At 39.1% G+C, this 20,734-nt stretch overlaps 1 protein-coding gene across 5 annotated transcripts in view; it reads right to left on the bottom strand.

The window, feature by feature from the left end:
* Nucleotides 1-20,734, bottom strand: part of PRDM5 (PR/SET domain 5) — a 224,831-nt gene that overhangs the window by 38,855 nt on the left and 165,242 nt on the right. For 3 of the 5 annotated variants that reach the window (XM_055274694.2, XM_055274695.2, XM_055274696.2), the window contains one exon: nucleotides 16,406-16,491. In XM_055274694.2, coding sequence (XP_055130669.1) covers nucleotides 16,406-16,491 — 86 coding nt within the window. Of the gene's footprint in view, nucleotides 1-9,390; nucleotides 9,491-16,404; nucleotides 16,492-20,734 lie in introns of those variants that run through there. The other 2 variants (XM_063637941.1, XR_008657098.2) reach the window with 2 other exon arrangements.

The raw sequence follows: 20,734 nt of genomic DNA, 5'->3' as shown, positions 1-20,734 counted from the left end.
TGTAATCAGCAGGGGCATATCCTGTTACCTTCTCTTGCCTCCTCCTTCCTGTTGCCTGGAATGAGGATGTGATGGCTAGAGTGGCAAAATCTATCTTTAGTCACACTGGAACCTTGACAATGGAAGCCACATGCCTGGATGACTTTGTGGAAGTGTCAGACTATCCTTGGAATGCCTACCTCTGGACACTTATAAATAAACCTCTTCGTGTTTAAGATACATGGCTGGGTCTCTGTGATTAGCAAGGCACGCAACTTCTGACACCAAGCTGGTTGAAAATATTAAGGGTATAATTCTGTGAGTAGGCGACAGAAGTTGTAATGGTCCCTATAGCTAAGACAGTTAAGGAACTGTGTCTCCGATGAGGTGTTCAAATTAATGTTGAACCATCTCAGGATAAGAGTAGGCATTTGGGTGGCTTAGGAGGAGCTCCTGCAGTCTTTACCATATGGAGATCATCTAAAAGACTGGTAGCTGAACATAAAAAAGGGATAATTTGCAGGGTCTATTATATATTGTTTTATTCTTAAGACTGAGTATATTATACACAGTTCATATGATTATTAGGAAGATTTCTTGATTAGAATATAAGTACTTAACTCAGCACATAGTATATAATGATCGATAAATAGTTACTCATTTTAAAATGTGCTTCTTAACATCTAATATTAAGTAATCAGATAATATCATTTGTTTTATGCACTTTCAGAAACTTTGTCCCTTTCACATTAATAAAAATCCACTTATAAGATTTCCAATTTTACAGAAAAGATAGACAAATTCCAATAGTAATAAAAATATAAATTCCTAATAAGTAAATTTTATATTCATTGTAACTTATCTCTTGAAATCAGATGTGTTGCTTGAAAATAACTGATCTCTGAGGTTGTTACCTTAGGACAATACAACAGGTTACTTCACAATAAAATATTTTTAAACAGGTAATAATTTTATATAACATATTACTAAAAATAAAAAACTATAAAAACTAAAAAATGGTATAATACTCAGCTCTCTAACCTAACCTGTTATTCAGTTTCCCTTTAATTTCATGACCAAATGAACTTGAGGAAGATAATGTCATCAAAGTGCTTGCAGAGAGAGAAATATTCCTGCTATAACTAGCTATACCCAGTCTTTAACATACTTTGACTTAAATTCCCTCATTTTTAAATAAAGGGGTTGGATCAGCTGACCTCTTATATGCTTTGCAGCTAGGATATTCTATGACTCTAGACTGCGCTCAAAATAGGTCACAAATAATGAAGACATTTTAGAAATGTTGTGCATTGTATTTTGTTCTCACTAGTAATAGCAAATAACTACAGCCTTAGCAATTGTTATAGTTTTACTAGTCTCAACCTACAAGACCATTTGTGTGATATAAAAGAAAAAACATATGAAAGAAAAATAGGTAAGTTCAAGGGATAGACAGAGCTGCTTGGACTGAATATTTTCTTTATTTCATAGGTTTGTGTTTCTAGTAAAGAGGGAACACCTAGTCTTATTGTTCATTTTATTACTCCATTCTCTCACTGGGAAAAATGAAAGCCTGTTCTGACTTAGTGTTATCAACACAATCAATCCTATCTTCCTGTCTCAGCAGCAAAAGCTCCTCACAGTCTTGCCACGCCTGCCTGACCCCCACCTCATGCTCCAGTTCTCAACAACACACACCGTGGGCTCTCCTACACTGGGCTTCTCACGCACCCACAAATCACAGCTTCACATCCTTGCACACAGCACTCGTTTGGTTTGCAATGCCCTACCCCCAATCTTGTTCCTTTTCCTAGAAAACAGACTCACGCTTTCTGATCCAATTCAGACTTCCTCAGTGGACCCTACCTGGTCTCCCTGGGGTAAACCCAGATGCTTTGTTTTCCATGTTCCAATGTTCCCATCACACATGGTTTTCTTTCACTGTAAGAATATCTAATGCAACAATGCAAGCTTCCCACTCCCCTTCTGGGTATGCAGAGAACTCCAGGTGGCTAGGACCAGGTTTTAAAGCATGGTTATCCTTAGGAGGACACATGGTCCAAACCGGCCGAGGCCCAGAGCGTCCAGGAGGAAGGGGGCACAGGAGGGGCAGATGGCAGGCAGCACAGCCAGGCTGTCACAGGGCACCCAGGCCAAGCCACCTGGGCTCCATTCTGCAGGCAGAGAGGAACCACTGTGAGGTGGGGGTGGAGGGGTGGGGCTTTGTTTGTTTGTTTTTTCTTTAGTAACTGAGACACTTGATCAAAGCAAATCCTTATAAGTATTGATGCAGCCATACATGGGATGCATTAGACCAGCGATTCTTGAATTGTGTTTTGTAAAAGACTAGCTCCAGTGAGATGTTAGTGGAACACACACACACACACAAACACACACATCCTTATTCGCTATGCTCAAACTAGCCTGGCAAACGCTAGCCTAAACAAACTATAAGAAATGCTTTTATTGCTGGATTTCTCAGAATCTGGAATATGGTTATATGTATCATAAAACTGCAAGATTCAGACAGAGCATGTGATTTTTCCCAGAAATGCTGAAACGCTTCCTTTCCCTTGGCTTCAGTGCCACCTCCCTGTTTTCTTCTGGTTCTCCTTCAGCCTCTTTGGCTGCTCCTCCCTGGTTTCCTTTTGGACAATATTCTGGGGCTCAGCCATTTTCTTTTCCATTCCACATAGATGTCTCCAATGAATTTTCTACTCGTGCAGACTAAACACTCCTCTGTTTCTTCCAATACCATTCCTTGCCTGGCCCTCCTCCTATCCTGAGGTAGGTGATCTTCCCATGTGCACATACAGCACCCTGGGATACTTTCGGTGTGGTCTTTGCCATGCTCTATCTCATTGTCTTCTCCCCCAGACTCTGCAAGGGCTGCAGCCTTTTCTTAACTGTTCCTTCAGTACACGGCACATAGCACAGAAGCTGACTCTGTAACAATTAGTTGGCCATCCGAGACCAAATGCATGTTCTTAAAGAGTTACAATTAGAAACTTACCACATTGGTCAAAGAAAGTCCCTTTAATCAGGAGTTCTCTATACATGCAACAACTGTTTGAAGTCATTGTTAAGTGAAGTTAAAGAGAAACTGTCATGGAATTCCCTAAGATCAATTCTTTTGCTTTTAATTTTTGACATTATGTGAGATAATCAAGAAAGGCCCTGTGTCACCATCCAACTTACACTACAGGGATCTGATTTTATTCCTATTGTTTAGAATAACAGCAATACAAATCAATCCGTAAACTAAAAGTTCCTTAAATAATCCTTTCAAATGCAATTCTGTCTAAATTTTACATTATTCATATGTTCAAATGATAATGAGCTCATAAGTGTCTCCAATACCTCAGTTAAAACACTGATTCCAGCTGTGGTAACAGTCCCTGAGAGTTATGTGACAGACAGAAAAGGAGGCACTTACAGGACACTGGCCTTTGTGCTACTGTACCCTATTGGGGCAGGAAAAAAAAAAGCTGTTCACTTAAAATGCTGAGACCTCTCCTGTCAGGTCTGGAGGGTGGATGGGAGATACAGTCTTTTGATTTTAACCACAGATGTTTTATTCCTTGCTCTAAAGCAGTGGGAGGAAGAGGGAGACCAAATGGAGACTAGGAAAAGGCCACTGGAAAGGGCTCTGCTGATTCTCAAGATGCCTGGGCGCGTCTTCTTGAGACACTCCCTTATCTCTGCCCCAAATCACCTGGATAGGATAACAAAAAATTGTAAGCAGGCAGAGGAGAACCCAGGCTCAGGCTCAAGAAAAGAGATGTTTAAGACTTTTTAAATATATAAATGTATGGGGTACGAGTGCAATTTTGTTACAAGCCTAGATTGTGTAGTAATTAAGTCAGGGCTTTCAGGTTATCCATCCCCCAAATAATATACATTATACCCATGAAGTAATTTCTCCTTATCCTTACTCCTCCCACCCCTCACCCTCTGAGTCTCCACTGTCTATCATTCCATTGTCTATGTCCATTTTTTTAGCACCCATTTATAAGTGAGAACATGTGATGTTTGGCCTTCTGTGTCTGGCTTGTTCCACTTAAGATAATGGCCTCCAATTCCATCCATTTTGTTGCAAAAATCATGATTTCATTCTTTCTATGCTTGAATACTATTCTTTTGTGTGTGTGTGTATCACATTTTCTTTATCCAATCATCTGTTGATGGATACTCAGGTTGATTCCACATCTTTGCTGTTGTGAATAGTGCTGCAACAAACACGAGTGCAGGTATGTTTTTGATATAATGATTTCTTTTCATTTGGACAGGTACCCACTAGTGGGCTTGCTGGATCAAACAGAACTAATCGATGATTGATGATGCTGGTACTGGCCAGTAACTAGCGAGAGGCAAAGTAATTAGCAGGGCTGAAAATGCCAACACTGTGAGATCACTGACCTTCAAAAGCTCCTCAAGAGCCCTGAGCGTAAAGCCCAAACATGTTTATCCAGCATTCGGAGATGACCTTTTAGCATCTGCCCTCTGTGCATCCCAGAAGCCTCTTTTTTAGCACACCTTCTGTTTCACTCCACGACCCACCCATATGAAGTTATCAGACACTCTCAGGCATCTTGTACTATATATTCGATCATGTATCCCTAATACCTAGCAGAGTACTGGCATATAGTTGGTTTACTAAACATTTGCAGAATTAGTGAATTTTCCTATCCAGGTATCCAAGAAGCATAGTCTTTAGATCAATGAGCACGATCTCTGACACAGTGACATATTAATGGCACACAGATAGTGACTAGTTGTAAAGTGATCTCTTATTAAAAATAAAGTACTATAATTTGCAAATAGTCTACTTCCTTTTCACAAATGAGGTGGGTTTTAATTTTAACCCCCTAATAACACCATTTTCATTCATTTCCATCCCAGTATGCTGTCCTACAACAGCAATAAGCAGGAGGGTTAAGGCTTGAGCTTGAAGAATTGTACATGGTCCATGCTGTGGCCTGAGGTGTCTGCCCACCTGAGTTTCATCTGTCAGGTGTGTCAGGCAGATAACTAGGCTGAGAGTGGCTTCATCAGAGGATCACAGATCTCTGGCTTCCTTCTGTGGCAAGTATACCTCTAAAAAAGAAACTCTTCAGAGCCAGATGACAAGAATGGTCCAGACAGGCAACCAGGGAAGGCTGGGACCAGTGTACATCAATGCAGAGCATCAAGTTCAGAGTAATCGGTGTACAGTTGCTTATTCCTGCCTAGGCAGATAGAACTGCCTCCCACACAGTAAAATGTGGAAATGCAGAGAAGCACATGCAGCTGAAGAAGACAACCAGAGCAACAAGGAAGGGCAACTGAAAGCTAAGAGAGAGCCATGCCAAAGACTCCAGGACCTCGGAGTAGGCCTGGTACCAGTTATATACTTGGGACCCAGTACTTTCCCACGCCATCACTTGGCATACTTGGGATTATGTGTTACTTAAAATAATGTCCTTAGTGTCCATCTTTTCTGACAGACACAAGCAGGGCCTGTGACACTACAGCTGCTGGCACACAGTTGGGCAAGTCACAAACATCTGATGAATGCACGCACTCTTGCCTTCTCCTACCTTCTTGTCAAGTCTTTAGTGAGAAGGAATTGCTGATTAAAAAAGAATTAAACTTATGGTGACTCCCAGCTCCACTGAAGGTAGAGACAATGTCTGATTTGTGTACTGCTATAGTCCCAGCTCTTAGCACACTGTAGTCATTTAATCAATGTTTGTTGAATAAATAAATGAATGGATTCATATATCTTATCTAGCTATATATTTGCTGAGTTAATTTGGTAAATTTAATAATTTGCTTCTGACATAATTTCACTTCATTCCTTCAACAAATCTAATAACTCACTAGGTGCCAGGCACACAGCTGCTAAGGCAAAAGAGATGTGAGCTACAATTCCTGTCCACATGAAAGTCACAACCCAAAAAGGAGAAACATATAAACAAATTATAACAATAAGTTTTCTAAATTCAAAAACAGAGGTTTGTGTATTTAAAACAGCTTTAGTCAGAGAGCATTAACAAAGAAAGTCCCAAATAAGGAACGTCCCAACCAACCTCCTAATCATAAGCAGAGATCACCCACGCTTGAGTTTGCCAGACCATCAACCTCAATAGCAAGAATTACCTTCCTGATTCCCCCAAACAAGTATCATTCTGATTACAGTAGCACTGCTAGATAACTCAGTTTCAGACTCTTCCGTTGTCATTCAATGTTCTATAAAGTATTAAGGAGAAAACTGTATAATGGTGATGAACCTATTCACTTTAGCCATCCTAATATCGCACCAATTATAAGACTAATTACTTAAAAGGAAAGCTCTTAATTTAACTTATTTATATAAATTTCAGTGTTACATAAGCAAATTTGCCATCAGATTTTGGAAATACAGATTAAACGCTATGTAAGTATAATGAGAGCCTTTAAGTTCACACTTCCCTGGGTCTCCCAAATCTTTTTCAGAATACTATAAGCCTTTCTAAACAACTGATAGTATATTTTTTAAAACTGAATTGTAAGATGTGTATTTTCCAAAAACAAAATACAACTCCCATTGGTAAATGGTGATATTGAGATACAACAGCTAACTTCTCTTTGGAAACATTCAGTAAGTGCTCACTTTAGCACTCTGTCCATAAATATTTATAATTTAAAATCTAGAAGAATATTACACACTTAAAATTGTACTTATTCAGCATTATGTAATATTTAGTACTTGTTCTAGTTATCTATTGCTACATAATAAACCATCCAAAATTTAATACATTATTATTGTTTATGGTTTAATATTTATTTATCTTAATTATTTTATTTGCTTAATGATATAAAATAACTATTTTTCATGGTTTTGTGGATTGACTGGGTTCTGCAACAGTTTTCACTTGGAGTCTTTCTTGCAGTTGCAGTCAGTTGGCTGAAGCTGAAGTTATCTGAAGGCTCAACTAAGCTAGAAAGCCAAAATGGCTTACTGAGATGGCTGGCAGTACACGTTGGCTATTGTGTGGCATGCCTATCTGGCCTCTCCACATTACTTGGGGTCCTCACAACATGGTGGTTGGTCCCAAGAGATACAGACAAAAGTTCAAAGCTTATTCTTTTCCAGTCTCGGAGGTCCTAGAATATCACTTCTGCTGCATTCTATTGTCCAAGCAAGTCATTCTGCCCAGCTCAGATTCAAGGAAAGGGAAACTAGACTGTACTTGTTAATGTAAAGAGCAGCATGTGCATAAAGGGAGGAAAGAGATTACCGGCACCATCTTGGAGACTACCTTATTACACCATTATTCCAACTAATGCACATTATGTTCTAGATGGGTAGTACCAGCTTCCCCTCCCCCTAAAAAGTTCAAGTTAGGCAAAGACATATTGAATAAGAATGCAAATACCATTTTAAAAACTGTAGAAAAATCACAGCCAATGCCTCTAGTCAGTTCAATCCCTCACATCAATGTAACTCTACTCTTGTAACCTTAACTATAGTAAAACAGAATTTTGTTCCACAAAAGACTTCTGTCTATTTTCCTATGGGATAATTAGCCAACCCAAAAAATTTGCCAAGAGAATGAAATCCAGCTTATTTTAAAATTTCACCTTTTACTCTCAAAGCCAATCAAAATCCAGAGAACCATGATCTAGCATGCCTGGACCCAAAGTCCTTATTTCAAGAACATCATTTGGTATGCCAAAAAAGTATTCCTAACTGGGAAATTTAAAACTTTCTTTTCTGGTGATATTTAAGATAGCTGACTGGCTGATGGGCAGAAGTTACACAGAGATTAAGAATAGAGGGCACTCTGCCAAGTGGGTTGATGACCATCAGAAAGAATTTTCACAAAGGAGAAATGAAGAAAAAGAAAGGAGGTAATGATGCTGTCGGTCTCTGAAAGGAAAGTGATTTTTCAAGTGGTCTGATTTTCCCTTTTACAAAAGAAAATGCCTTATGGTGATAGAATAAGAATGCTCAGTTTCATGCAGGTATATATTTGGAGCCAAATAAAATACAATGGTATTTTAAAGTCATTTATCTTAAATGATTCCTTGGCAAGGCATATAAAATTCCCCAAGAAATATATGGGTTCTAGAAACAATAAAAGATTCACTAATTCCAAAATTGAATTAAAGATATTTTCAAACAGTGACAATGAGGCATGTTCTCTTGTTCCTATAGGACAAAAGCTGATGAAGTTTAGAAATTCTAAAAATGTTAAATTTTCTTGAAAATCATAATAAACTATTCTTAAAAGTTATTAAATTTGTACATCTCTTCTTCTTACCCAGACACAAAAACAGAAATAGCTATTAGTGCTCCTTAGGCACTTAACCCAGATAATTGTGAATCCAGTACCCGCTCCTCCTCTCCTTCCTCTCTAAACCCTCAAACTGCTCTTCCTATCTCTATGTGGAAAATCACAATACCCCAAAATGCCCCTGGTAGGCATCCTAGATTCATCTGTGACTCCTCCCTATTCTTCACCACCTATACTGAGTATGTCTAAACCTTGTCCAAACTTTGTCAATACTTATCTCAAAGGTGTCCCTCATATATGTGCCTGACTCTCAGATCCCATGGCCATCTCATGTGGGTCCCTATTCCTGCTCACCAGGCTCCATTGTGTCTCCTGACTGGGCCTCCCTGACTCAAGTGCTGCTTCCTTCAATTCTTGCTGGAGAATGATTCAGAGCAACCTTTCTAAGAGATAGAACTGATAATGTCACTCCTGTACTCAAAACCAAACCAAACACACACAATAAAATGTTTTCACAATTCATACCAACTCCTCAATCTCAGCCTGTCTCAACATAAGTCATCCTTCAACATGTATCCTCAAACTCAGTTACAGTGGACAGGCCCCCTTACTGTATCTGTAGGTGTGCACTTTGCTTATGCAGTCACGTTTTTTTCTGGCCTGCCCTCTACCATACTCCTTCAAACACAACTCAAATATCACCCTCTATGTCTAGTCCTGGAATACACCAGCCCACCCAATCCGATTCAACCAACTTGCTTTTGCATCTGTTTCCTAAGCTTCTTATGCACGCCTCCTAATGTGTCCATGAGGATTTCAAGCTGATTCTCACCCTTAAAAGACTCTGTTCTCAACCAAGGCTGCATATCCTCTATACTATGCTCCTGGAGCTAGGAAAATTCTTCTTGCCTTTTCCTCCCTTTAGCATACAGCAGCCCTCACTCCTCCTGCCTTAACATCTTAATTCACATAGAATGAACCCTTTTCTTTTTCCTTCAGCATCATGCTTACACTCACTCACGTGGTTCATCAGCTTGATGTACTGGTCAAAATTTTGGGGGGATAATTTTCAAATCCTACATCAATAGACCACCCAAAGCCTCTAGATAAATTCAAAAGTGTCTGATACCTAGGAACTCTGAGATACCCACCCTCGTTTGGACTCAGAGACTCACGGTCTTACTGCATGGTGTCAAGACAAAGTGCAAAAAGCACAGGTCTGTTAAACCCAGACCTACAATCTGAACAAACTGCAGATCAGGGATAAGAAAGTTCATGAAAGAAAATTAATAAAATATAAAACAATATAACAGACTTGCTGTTACTTGTAACCACTGGCAATTCCACTTTAATTTTGTAAGAACTAATTTGGCTGTTTCTGCAAACGAGGCTGGTGGGAACTGCGATCTTAGAAACTTGAAACTTGTATAAGCTAATTGGGTTTTCGAAATGGTGTTCAAAAGGCAGACTTTCTGAAATAACTTTCTAATTGGTCCAGGTGCCTTCCATGTTGAAATCAAAAGTGGTTATACAAGACATGAAGTTTTCTATGGTAAACAGTTACAAACAACAATTTCTTTTGAACCTAATGTTTATAAAATGGGTATTTACGAGCTTGTGTCCTAACTCACTGAGTGACTGTTTTGGCTCAATGTGTCTAATGCAATAAAAACATAAGCTCTATAATTTCCAGATGATCCATAGTTCCTAAGACTAAAATGGATTTGAGGCACTGCACACAAAGAGTTCAGCAACTGGCATTTCTCTACCTCAGTGTAGTTTGGAGTGGTGAAGCAGACCTTTGAGACAAAGACAACAGAGACAAGAAGGGAAAGGTCTGGCAGCATACCTGGGGTACCCCTAAGGCCCAAGGCCTTGGAAAAATTCAAATCTTTAAACCAAACCTTGGTTTAAAGCTACAGTGTGAAAACTAAGATAATCTTGGCCAGGCATGGTATTTCTCACCTATAATCCCAACACTTTGGGAGGCTGAGACCAAAAGATCACCTAAGCCTAGGAGCTCAAGACCAGGCTGGGCAAGATGGCAAGATTCTGTCTCCACAAAAATTTAAAAACTTAGCCAGGCATGATGGTGCATGCCTGTAGTCTCAGCTACTCAGGAGGCTGAGACTACAGGACCACTGAACCCAGGAGTTCAAGGTTGCAGTACACTATGATTGCACCACTATACTCCAGTCTGGGCAGCAGAGCAAGACCCTCTGTCAAAAAAAAAATATATTCCCCAAAAGAGGACCTGCTCCCTCCAAATAGCTCTCTCCTCCACCATGCAAGCAAAGAACAAAGACCATGAATGGGACGGGAAAAGGTAGATCTAGAAAGGGATGAGAAATGGCTCCAAATGCCAGTGCCCTGAGGGCAAGTTTGCTGAGGCTTGCCTGAGGCCGCCAGGGTCTGACTGCATCCTAGGAAACAGAGCCCCTTTACAGAAACCATAGCAAAATGGCCTAAGTTCACATACAGCCTCTAAATAGGGGTGCTTCCCTGACTGAATGGAAGAGCTAACTGGACATAGAATGTAAGGAGTTCTGCTTTTATCAGCTCCTGGGCAGGAAATTAATCTAGAATTAAGTGGGAAAAGTTATCCTCAAAAATCCTATACAGTTAAAAATATATCACTGCTCATAGGATGTGGAAAGCCACACAGAACATCACCCCCAACTTAATAATGACAAAAAGCTGAAAAATTTACAGTCATTCTTTTAAGCTTAAGGTCATGAAACATTTTATGAGCTATGGTCACAAGACAATCAGATGAACTAAATGTCAAAAAAAAAAAAAAAAAAAACGGAACACAGAATAGTCTCACCTTTGTCAGAGGAAGAGAGAACCGTCACAAAATGGGTAGGAGGAAAACAAGTGATGGTTGATTCCTTAAGGATTGTGGACTAGCATTTAGGTTAGAACCTGGGGGCCCTGGCACATGGAAAGTCCACAGCCACTCATCTCTTTTCCACTGGCTCCATCAGGGTTTGTAAGAAAGATTAGAGGCAGGGCAGGATACCTTAGAGAGCGCCCAGGTGGCACAGACAAGGTCTGAGGGTGGAGTAGAAGTACTTGAAGGAACCCATCTGCTTTCTGTCCCTGTGCTGCATGAATACACGGTGATGAGCAGCGGCTGCCAGGGAGCAGCACAAACCACCCAGGCCACAGACCTGCCTCACACAGGAAACAAAAGCCTTCTGCCTCTGAGTGAGGAGGGAGACATCTGCCACGTCCCAGATGTTACTCTGCTTTGACAGGAGGCAAAAGCTACCAGCTGCTGGGGGTGGAACATGAAACTCTCAGGTGCTCTGGTCCAGGCAATGACCCGTGGCCTCTGGAGAGAGACAGAACCTGCCTACATATCCTGCACTGACACCAAGGGGAGGGGCAGAAAACCTGCTCTTGCCCAAGAACCCCAGTGATCCACAGCAGAGGTCTGCTGCTGCGGGAAGAGGGGAAGAAACCTCTTTCTCATGCCCCAAACGTCTTTCTTGTGCCCCAAACCTCCTTCTCATGCCCCAAACTTTCTACTCTAAAGATACGAGGTGGAGCTCACCTGCCACAGCCGGTAGGGCCAGGAAACCATCCACCCTCTAAGCCTGTGCTGTCCAATAGAGCTTTCTGTGGTGACCATAATATCCTATATCTGTGCTGCAGAATACAGTAGTCACCAGACATATGTGCCTATAGAGCACCTGAAAAGTGGCTAATGTGACTGAAAAAGTAAATTTTTAATTGCACTTAATTGGATTTAATTAAAATCTAAATTTTGATAGCCACATGTAGCTAGTGGTTAGGACACTGCAGCTGACCCTGAGTGGAGTCAGAGGCAGGGGCCAACTAGCACCAGGGTAGAGGCCGAAATGCTGACAAAGCCACAACCCTGCGACTCAAGTGCAGAGCACCTGCCCAACTAATGCTAGAGCAGGGGCCCCAGGAAAGCCCTCTGGCCTGCTTAAGTCTTGTGCCTAGTAACAAGCACCAGCAGGCTACTGCCAGTGGAGGGACAAAGGCAGAGAGAGAGAAACATGTTCTGCGGCAAAGGTACACAAGATCTGCCAAAACCTGATGGTGAGGAAGGATCCTTAAGAAAAGCCTGCTGAGCCTCTAGGCCTTGCATGAGGAATACAGCAGCAGCAGCCCACCCCCTGGAGAAGCTTATAGCCTGTGGTGACCACAGCAACAACAAACTCCAAACCTAGCTTAGCTACTGACCAGACTGACTTAAGCCCTCACTCATATTAACGGCCTAGCAGAAGAAGTATACCTATTTCCAGGCATAAGCAGTATTTACTTGAGTCTCCAATTAGAGACTTAGTTTCGTTTACACACACACACACACACACACACACACACACACACACACACATTCGATCAAAAATTATGTTACACTTGAAAAGCAAACTCCTGCAACCTTCCCACTCATTATCAAGAGATAGAATAGTCAAAACAATGAGATCCACAGATGGCCCTGATGGTGGAAATACCGAAGAAAGAATTTAAAATAATTACAATTAGTATGTCAAAGAATCTAGTGAAAAAGGTGGGCCACACAGATGAACAAATGGGCAATTTCAACAGAAATACAGAAACTATTTATTTTCTTATTTATTTATTTTTAAATGCAAATTTGAAACTGAAATTGTTATGGCCCAAATATAATAGTATCTTTTTTGAACTGAGTCTTACAGGGTCTTACCCTGTCATTTAGGCTGAAGTGCAGTGGCACAATCATAGCTCACTGTAGCCTCAAACTCCTGGCCTCAAGCAATCCTCCCACCTCAGCCTCCCAAAGTGCTGGAAATACCTGAATGAGCCACCGTGCCAGGACTTATGGAAACTATTTTTAAAAATCCAAGTGAAAATGCTAGAGATGAAAAACATAATATCAAAAATGCACTCCTTCAATAGGCAGACTGAGCACAACAGAGGTAGAAAAATCAATGAAATTGAAAATATCGATAGAAATTAGAAACACAGAGAAAACCACTGAGTTTTTTTTAAAATGCAAATGAAACAAAAAGAGAATAGGGTACTCAAGAGCTCTGGAACAATATCAAATAGTCTAACATGTGCAACTGGTGTCCCATAAGAAGACAGAAAGAAAGAAACAAAACAAATTTGAAAACAAAAATGGCCAGCAATTTTCTGAAATTTAACTAAAGATAGCAGACTACAGATCTAAGCTGCAAAAATACAATGAAAAGCACAACTAGGAACAACATAGCCAGAAGCTGAAAACCATATATAAAGAGAATATACTGGAGGAAATAAAATCACCAGCCTTCACCTCAAACTCTGGTCTCTTCATGAAAGGTTAATGATTAACTGGGTTTTGGCAAAATTATCTTCCACATCTGGGGCTCTTACTGCACCCTATAGACAATAACCACAGAGTAAATGGCTTTGTGTTCCTTCTAGAAGGCTTTCATGCAGTCACCACAGAATGCAAACCTGGGGGTACACGCCTGACACAGCATCTTGGGTTGTCTCACCAAAACTTCCTAAAGATGTACCTTAATGAATTAGATAGCTTAATTTTTTTCTGTTGTTGTTAAAATGGAATTAAAAACTTTTAAAATAGGACCAAAAATGTCTGGGAATTAGAGCTATCTAAATGCTTATGTAATGTGAATGCAAAATTGAAAGTGAAATGTGCTATGGCCCAAATGTAATAGTATCTTTTTTGAATGGAGTCTTACAAAATGCAAATAATGCTGGGAAAATATGACCTTGCAGAGGTTGTTCCTCTAGAACATTTTTTTAATCTCTTTTGAGTTTGAATATTAGTTTGATTATACTAGCTGATAACCTTAGTAGGCTTTTGAAAATGTGAACTAATATGCAAAGATGATCTGTATTTAATCAATGCTTAGGAAACAGGATTTTCAAAATAAAACTGTTTGGGTAAAATACTTAAAAAAAAAAAAGTGTGAAAAAGGAAAATTAAAAAAGAGTTTGAGGTAAAACCCAAAAGGCTTATGCATATTTAACCTGTTCCTTGGATCTTCTACTCATTGTGGGGGATCCTGCCTAAAATCCTGGGTGCTTCTGGTCTATAAATTCTCTTGAGTTCCCTTAGTCAAAGCCTAAAATTTGTTTTCTTTTTGTGCAGTTAATGTCAGAAAGCTTCTGACAAGGGACCATCTGCAGCTGAATACTTTGGAGACAGTGTTGGGATCCTTAAATCGAGGTTCAAAAATTCAAAAGAATATGGGACTTTTAAATTTGGGGTCATTACTGTAATTTGTTTAGTGTGGAAATATACCAGAAAATATATGAAACAGTGGAATGAGAAAATATTCAATTAAATAATAGGCAAAAAATTGCAAATGGTCTCTGTAGCCAGTCTCCCTAGGTTCAAATCTCAACTCTGCCACTTACTTGTTTGTGCCTCAGTTTCTTGTTTTTCAAAAAGAAATCATAACAGCTACCTCATAGAGTTGCTGTGAAGCTTAAATGAATTAATAAATGTGAAGGCCTAAAAGACTACTGGCGTGTAATTAGTGATTTTTGTGTTTATTTTTTTTCGTCTTAACTATCTGTATTACTCTCATTAATAACTTTATATTAAAATGAAGTAAAAAACAAATTAATTGAATTGGAAATGTCTTACCTTCTTGAGAAAACCCAAAAGATATTTTTTCTTGCAGTGATTTAAACAACTTCTTCTGTGTTGTAATTATGTCTATCTGCAGTAATCAGGTAAAACAACATCATATGTAAACTTCTGTCTATATCACTGGCTTCTATTAAGAGGAACCAGGGCCCCTTTGCCTTTCTGTCAGCATCTTTTAAATAGATACATTATTGACACATCTGTGACAACTGCTCACATGTAAAATAACCTCCTAATCTAAAGCTAATTTAAACCTCTTTCATAATACTCATTGTGAAATGTTTTGGATATTGTACATTTAAATCATGCTATTATAAACAGGAATATCTGTCTAATCCTTTATGGTTTATGAAGTACTTTTATATCTAGGAAGTACTCCAATTCCTAATATTCACATAATATGAATATGATACTACAAACTAGAATGAGAAACCTGCTATAGATTTGTTTTAATGAGTGGAGAAGCTCCCTCTCTTCACCACAAAGACAAAAAGAGCATTTTCTTAAGGGGACCACAGAGGATAGCTTTTATGTGCTGCAGAACTGAAGTGGAGGGCTACAGTATTATTATACCGGGAAGAATATTATTATTATGTGTTTTCTCTAAAATTTTTATTTTATAGCTAAGGTAAAAAGTAAAATCCAGGAGAGGTTTAAATTAGAATTGTTCTAAAGGGGATTAGATAAGTCTCACAAAATTTGAAAAAAAATATATCATTTACATACAGACCATATGCACTTTAAAAGGCCAAACTGAAAAGAAACTGTGAAAGATAATGCAGTGAAAAGTTGTATAGAGCAAAATCAACAATAGCTATTTAAAACAATACAAAATTTCCATGTGGAAAGTTCATTTAAAGTGTCTAACTGTGCCTTAAATCAAATAGTGAGCTATGAAATGGTGGATGATGGTGAGTAAGCTGCTTACATTTTTTTAAAAGCATGTGAAACAGATGCTTGAGTCTGGAAAAGGCATAGATAACAGAATGACAATAGTCCAGTGAGAGTGTTGACAGCAAAGAAACAAAGGGCACCCTGGGAAGAATAAGCCACAGCACTAGGCATGCCCTGTGAAGCATTGAGCTACACTTCCTTATTTTCCACCTGTCCTGGTAATTTATCTGCAATGTCTTTCTTGCAAATATACTTGCTCATCAGTATTACTTAATGGCCAAATGCTGACAAACTTGCAGACTCTATTAAAAAATGTTCCTATTACTGGTGAATATTCTGCAAGAAAAACCTTCAAATATTATAGTATTAAAATGTTAAAAATCTATTTATATTGCAGTTCATCATTTGTAACTCCTGAAAACTGATTCCTGATTCAAAGAATAAAAACTTTTCTGAGGTTTCAATTTGTGTTTTTTCTTCTTTTTTTCTCATTGTTTTATCTTTTTAAAAAAATTATCCTTAAATGTCTATCATAAACATATAACTTCCAGTGTATTGCCTTTAATTTGTAATATAAAGTTAAATATATTTCTTTAAAAATAAGTATGGTTTTCATGATCAATATTAATGAAATAGAATATAATCTTACCCTGGTGTGAGTACGAATGTGCATCTTCAGTCCATCATTTTTACTGAATCCTTTTTCACAGTAAGGACATTGATAGGGACGCTCACCTACAAATAAAGGAAGCCTCCAAGTCAGAAAAACGTGAAGTAGCAGAACCAGTACTGCGCTATCACTTCTCACACACTCAGATCTTGGCCACCACATATGCCCTGTGCTACTTCAAGAAGTGGCTCCAGGCACAGCAGGGCAGACCCAAGCATGGGCCATGCAGGATAGCAGTGGACTGTGGCCTCCTCTCCTGTGGAGAGGGCACTGAGCCCAGAGCACTTCCAATATTCAAAAATAAACATTTGCTAGTAGCATATTTGCTGCATATTCCTTTTAATACTTGAGCCCAAATTAAATCTCCTCATTTTAAGAATTTGTTAAAAATATTTTATGTTAATCAATTTGCTCTGTCACTGCACTACTCTTTAAAGGGGAATTATTTAACTGATTCATTGACACCTTGTTTTGTTTTATTTTTTGTTTCATATAAATGAATTTGACTCAGTTAAGGCTGTGAGTTTCAAAAGAATTTCATAAAATTGGTATATGTTCAAAAGGACCATTGGTAGTTAAACTAAATAATAATTAATCCATACTTTCTGATATAATCAAATACCTCTCACCTAGAGGCTATAATTTTGAAAATAGCCAAGATGTTTTTCAAGACAAGCACACGTACACACAGCACATTTTTTTAAAAAAATTCTACTGTGAAATGACAAAACTGTGACAAAATTTAACCTCCAAAAGGGATCTGAAGATGCCCTCTTGTCAAAACCAAATTACTTAGGATGGACAGTAGCTCAAAATCACTAATTGATTTATTCTTTCATTTAACGATGTACTTACACAGCAGGATGCTAGACCCTGGCTGCAATCAAAGATCAATACAATAAAATATTTTCCTTCAGCTAATGTAAAACTTCTGTCTTCCCTTCAGAGCCAGGCCTTCTGACTAGCAGTGTATGTTCTTCTACTCTCTCACGTTCCATTTGGTTCTGATCTTAATTCAATCTGGATATCATGTGCATTATCCCAGTCAACTCTCTTATGGGGTCAGCAATGCCCCTTGTTGCTTGATCCAGTGATCACTTTTCAACAAGGCCTTCCTTGACCTCTCCCCTGTCCCTGACACCGCTTCATGAAATGGACAGTTACATTCCTGGGTCTTAAGGCTGGCCCCATCGCACAATGGCCTTGTACTGTTCTCCCGAACTTTGTTTCCAGCAGTGACATCACATGGAAGCACCTGCAGTGGTGTTCCCTGCCAAGTGGCATTTTCCAGCCTCTCCCCCTTGGGGAGGAGCACCCAGGATTCTCCCTTTGGACCAGGCACTGCAAAATGGTGACAAACACCCAAAGTAGCAATAAACTAAAAACAACAATCACAATGAGCTATCCAGACTTACCAACTTCTCTGAGACAAAATCAACCTTTGCACTAGGTAAGCTGACCTAGAATTATTGACCTTAGGATCATCATGACTCTGGGAAGGTGTGGCTTTTCAAAGTCAGTAGGACAAAGGCTTAGTAACATCTAGGAAAATATTATCTTATTTTAACCGTGAGTTGATAATACATGCTTATCAGAATTCCAGATCTCTATTGAGTCCCAATCTCCAGGTACACATATGTCTAACAGGTACCCTCCTTTGGGTATCTCACAAACAGCTTAAATCAGTGTGCATTGTTTTGAATTTGTGGTGTTTATCCTTTGGTCTTGTGCATGCTATATATCCTCTCTTGATTAGTTGTACCACATTCACCTAGTTAGCAAATAAAAAACTTGGGAGCCATCCAAGATAACCCCCCACTTTTTTACTCACTTATCCCTCCGTCCAGACTCTAAGTCATAATGATTTCACTTCTCTGATATATCTAGAATTTTTCTATTTCAGGATGATGATAAAAAGTGAACATTATAGTAATAGCAGTAACAGTATCAGCAGCAATAGTAGGAGTACAGCAGGAGCTATCATTTACTGAGATCTTAATCATTAACCTTGAACCACAAAGGAAAAGGACAGGAAGAAAACATGGCAGAATGTGACTGCTAAATGGTGTTAGCTCCTGCATCACACAATTTCAGATAATTTTTTCATTTTCTTCTTCATAAAGTACAAAAAGTCATTTTTTAGATTTTCAAAGTTTATTTTACTTTAGTGATAGATAATAAACAAGGCTAAAATGTTTCCTTATTATTTATCAACAATGAAATCCACCAACATATCAAATCTATATTAGGGATAAAGCATGATAAGAATAGCAACGTGTTATTTTACACTTATGTAAAATTATTTTTCTAGCAAGCCTAAGATAATTTAATATTCATAGCTATTCTCTTTGTATCACATAGCTTTACGTTTGGTTTTGTTCTCCAAATACCAACAGAGAGTCCAGCAAACAAAAACAAAAGATTTGCAGTTATGAGGTAAATAATTATATGTTAATCCTAATATAATATACCAGGTTACTATTTCCTTTCATAATAGCCAAAATCCATCAAGCAAAGAAAGAAATATATAGCTAAAGACTAGTAAGGAATTTTAAAGAAGGGAACATAACAAATCCATTTCCAATTTTACCTACTGTCATAATACAGGAACTCTGTCCACAGACTTAAAAAGGCTAACTTATTTTAAGACATAGCTTTTTTAATACTTTTTTTGGAATGTGATTGTCATGGGTTTGAATACTGCTCATCCTCCATCCAGCTGTAACTCTGACAAGGTCATCCAACGCCACTGAACCTTTGAAAAACTGGATAAATTATACCTATGCTATGAGTGCAGTGACCATATATCCAGATTCATCTAAAGTAGTCTCAGTTTATGTCTGTAACGAATCCTAGAACAATATAGTAATAGCTGGTTAATTTTACATGTCAACCTGACTAGGTTAAGGGATGTGGCCAGGTAGCTGGTAAAACATTATTTCTGGGTCTGTGAGGGTGTGTCCAGAAGAGATGAGCATTTGAATTAGTAGACTGTGTAAAGAAGATCCACCCTCACCCAATGTGGGCAGGCATCATCCAATCCATTGAGGACCCGGACAGAACAAAAAGATGGAGGAACAGTGAATTAATTAATTCTTTCTCTTTCTCTCCTCCTCCTCCTCCTTCTTCTTTCTCTTCTCTTTTCTTTTCTTCTCCCTCTTCTTTCTCTTCTTTCTTCTTCTTTCTTCTTCTTCTTCTCCCTCTTCTTTCTCTTCTTTCTTCTTCTTCTTCTCCCGGATAGAACAAAAAGATGGAGGAACAGTGAATTAATTAATTCTCTTTCTCTCCTCCTCTTCCTCCTCCTCCTTCTTCTTCTTTCTCTTTTCTCTTCTCTTCTCCTTCTCCTTCTTCTTCTCTCTCTACCTTCCTCCTTCCCTCCCTCCCTCCATCTCTCTCCTTGATCTGACATAACATCCATCTTCTGCCCTTGGATATGGAAGCTCCCAGTTCTCTGGCCTTCATACTCCAGTATCTACATCAACAAACCACTGCTCCTGGTTTTCAGGCCTTTGCTCTTGGACTGAGTTACGTCATTGGCTCACCTGGTTTGCAGAAGTTCAAACTCAGGCTATATTACACCTCTGGCTTTCCTTGGTCCCTTGCAAATGGCACATCATGGAACTTCTTGGCCTCCATAACTGCGTAAGCCAATTCCCATAATCAAGCTCCTCATATATAATATATCTATACATACGCTATTGGTTCTTTTTCTCTGGAGAACCCTAATACAATATTACTCCCTTTCACTCTCACAAGTGTCTCAATTGGGACAATAGACACATGGTCACTTGTTATGAATGGAATTTTGCCCTCCCATATCAAATTCATATGTTTAAATCCTAAACCCCAGTACCTCATAATGTGGCCTTACTTGGGAACTGGGTTGTTGCAAACGTTACTGGAGTAGTGTGGGCCCCTAATCAAATATGATTGATGTCCTCATAAAAAGATGGCCTTGTGAAGACTGAGACATACAGGGAGAATGCCAGGTGAAGATTGGAATTATGCCGCCACAAGCCAAAAACTATCAGAAGCCAGGAGAGAGGCCTGGAGCAGATCCTTCCCTAGCACCTTCACAGGGAGCATGGCCATGCAAGTGCCTTGATCTCAGACTTACAGCCTCCAGAATTGAGAGGTGACACAGTTTTATTGTTTAAGCCACTGAGTTTGCGACATCTTGTTACAACAGCCCTAACAAATTAACAGTCATCCTATTCCTTTTTTTTTTTTTTTTTTTTTGAGATGGAGTCTCACTCTGTTGCCCAGGCTGGAGTGCAGTGGTGTGATCTTGGCTCACTGCAAGCCCCG

Source organism: Symphalangus syndactylus, chromosome 4 (genome assembly GCF_028878055.3).
Source record: "Symphalangus syndactylus isolate Jambi chromosome 4, NHGRI_mSymSyn1-v2.1_pri, whole genome shotgun sequence".
NCBI classification, from domain to species: Eukaryota; Metazoa; Chordata; class Mammalia; order Primates; family Hylobatidae; genus Symphalangus; species Symphalangus syndactylus.
Note: the sequence above shows the minus strand (reverse complement) of the source record. Positions and strands in the feature narration are given on the sequence as shown.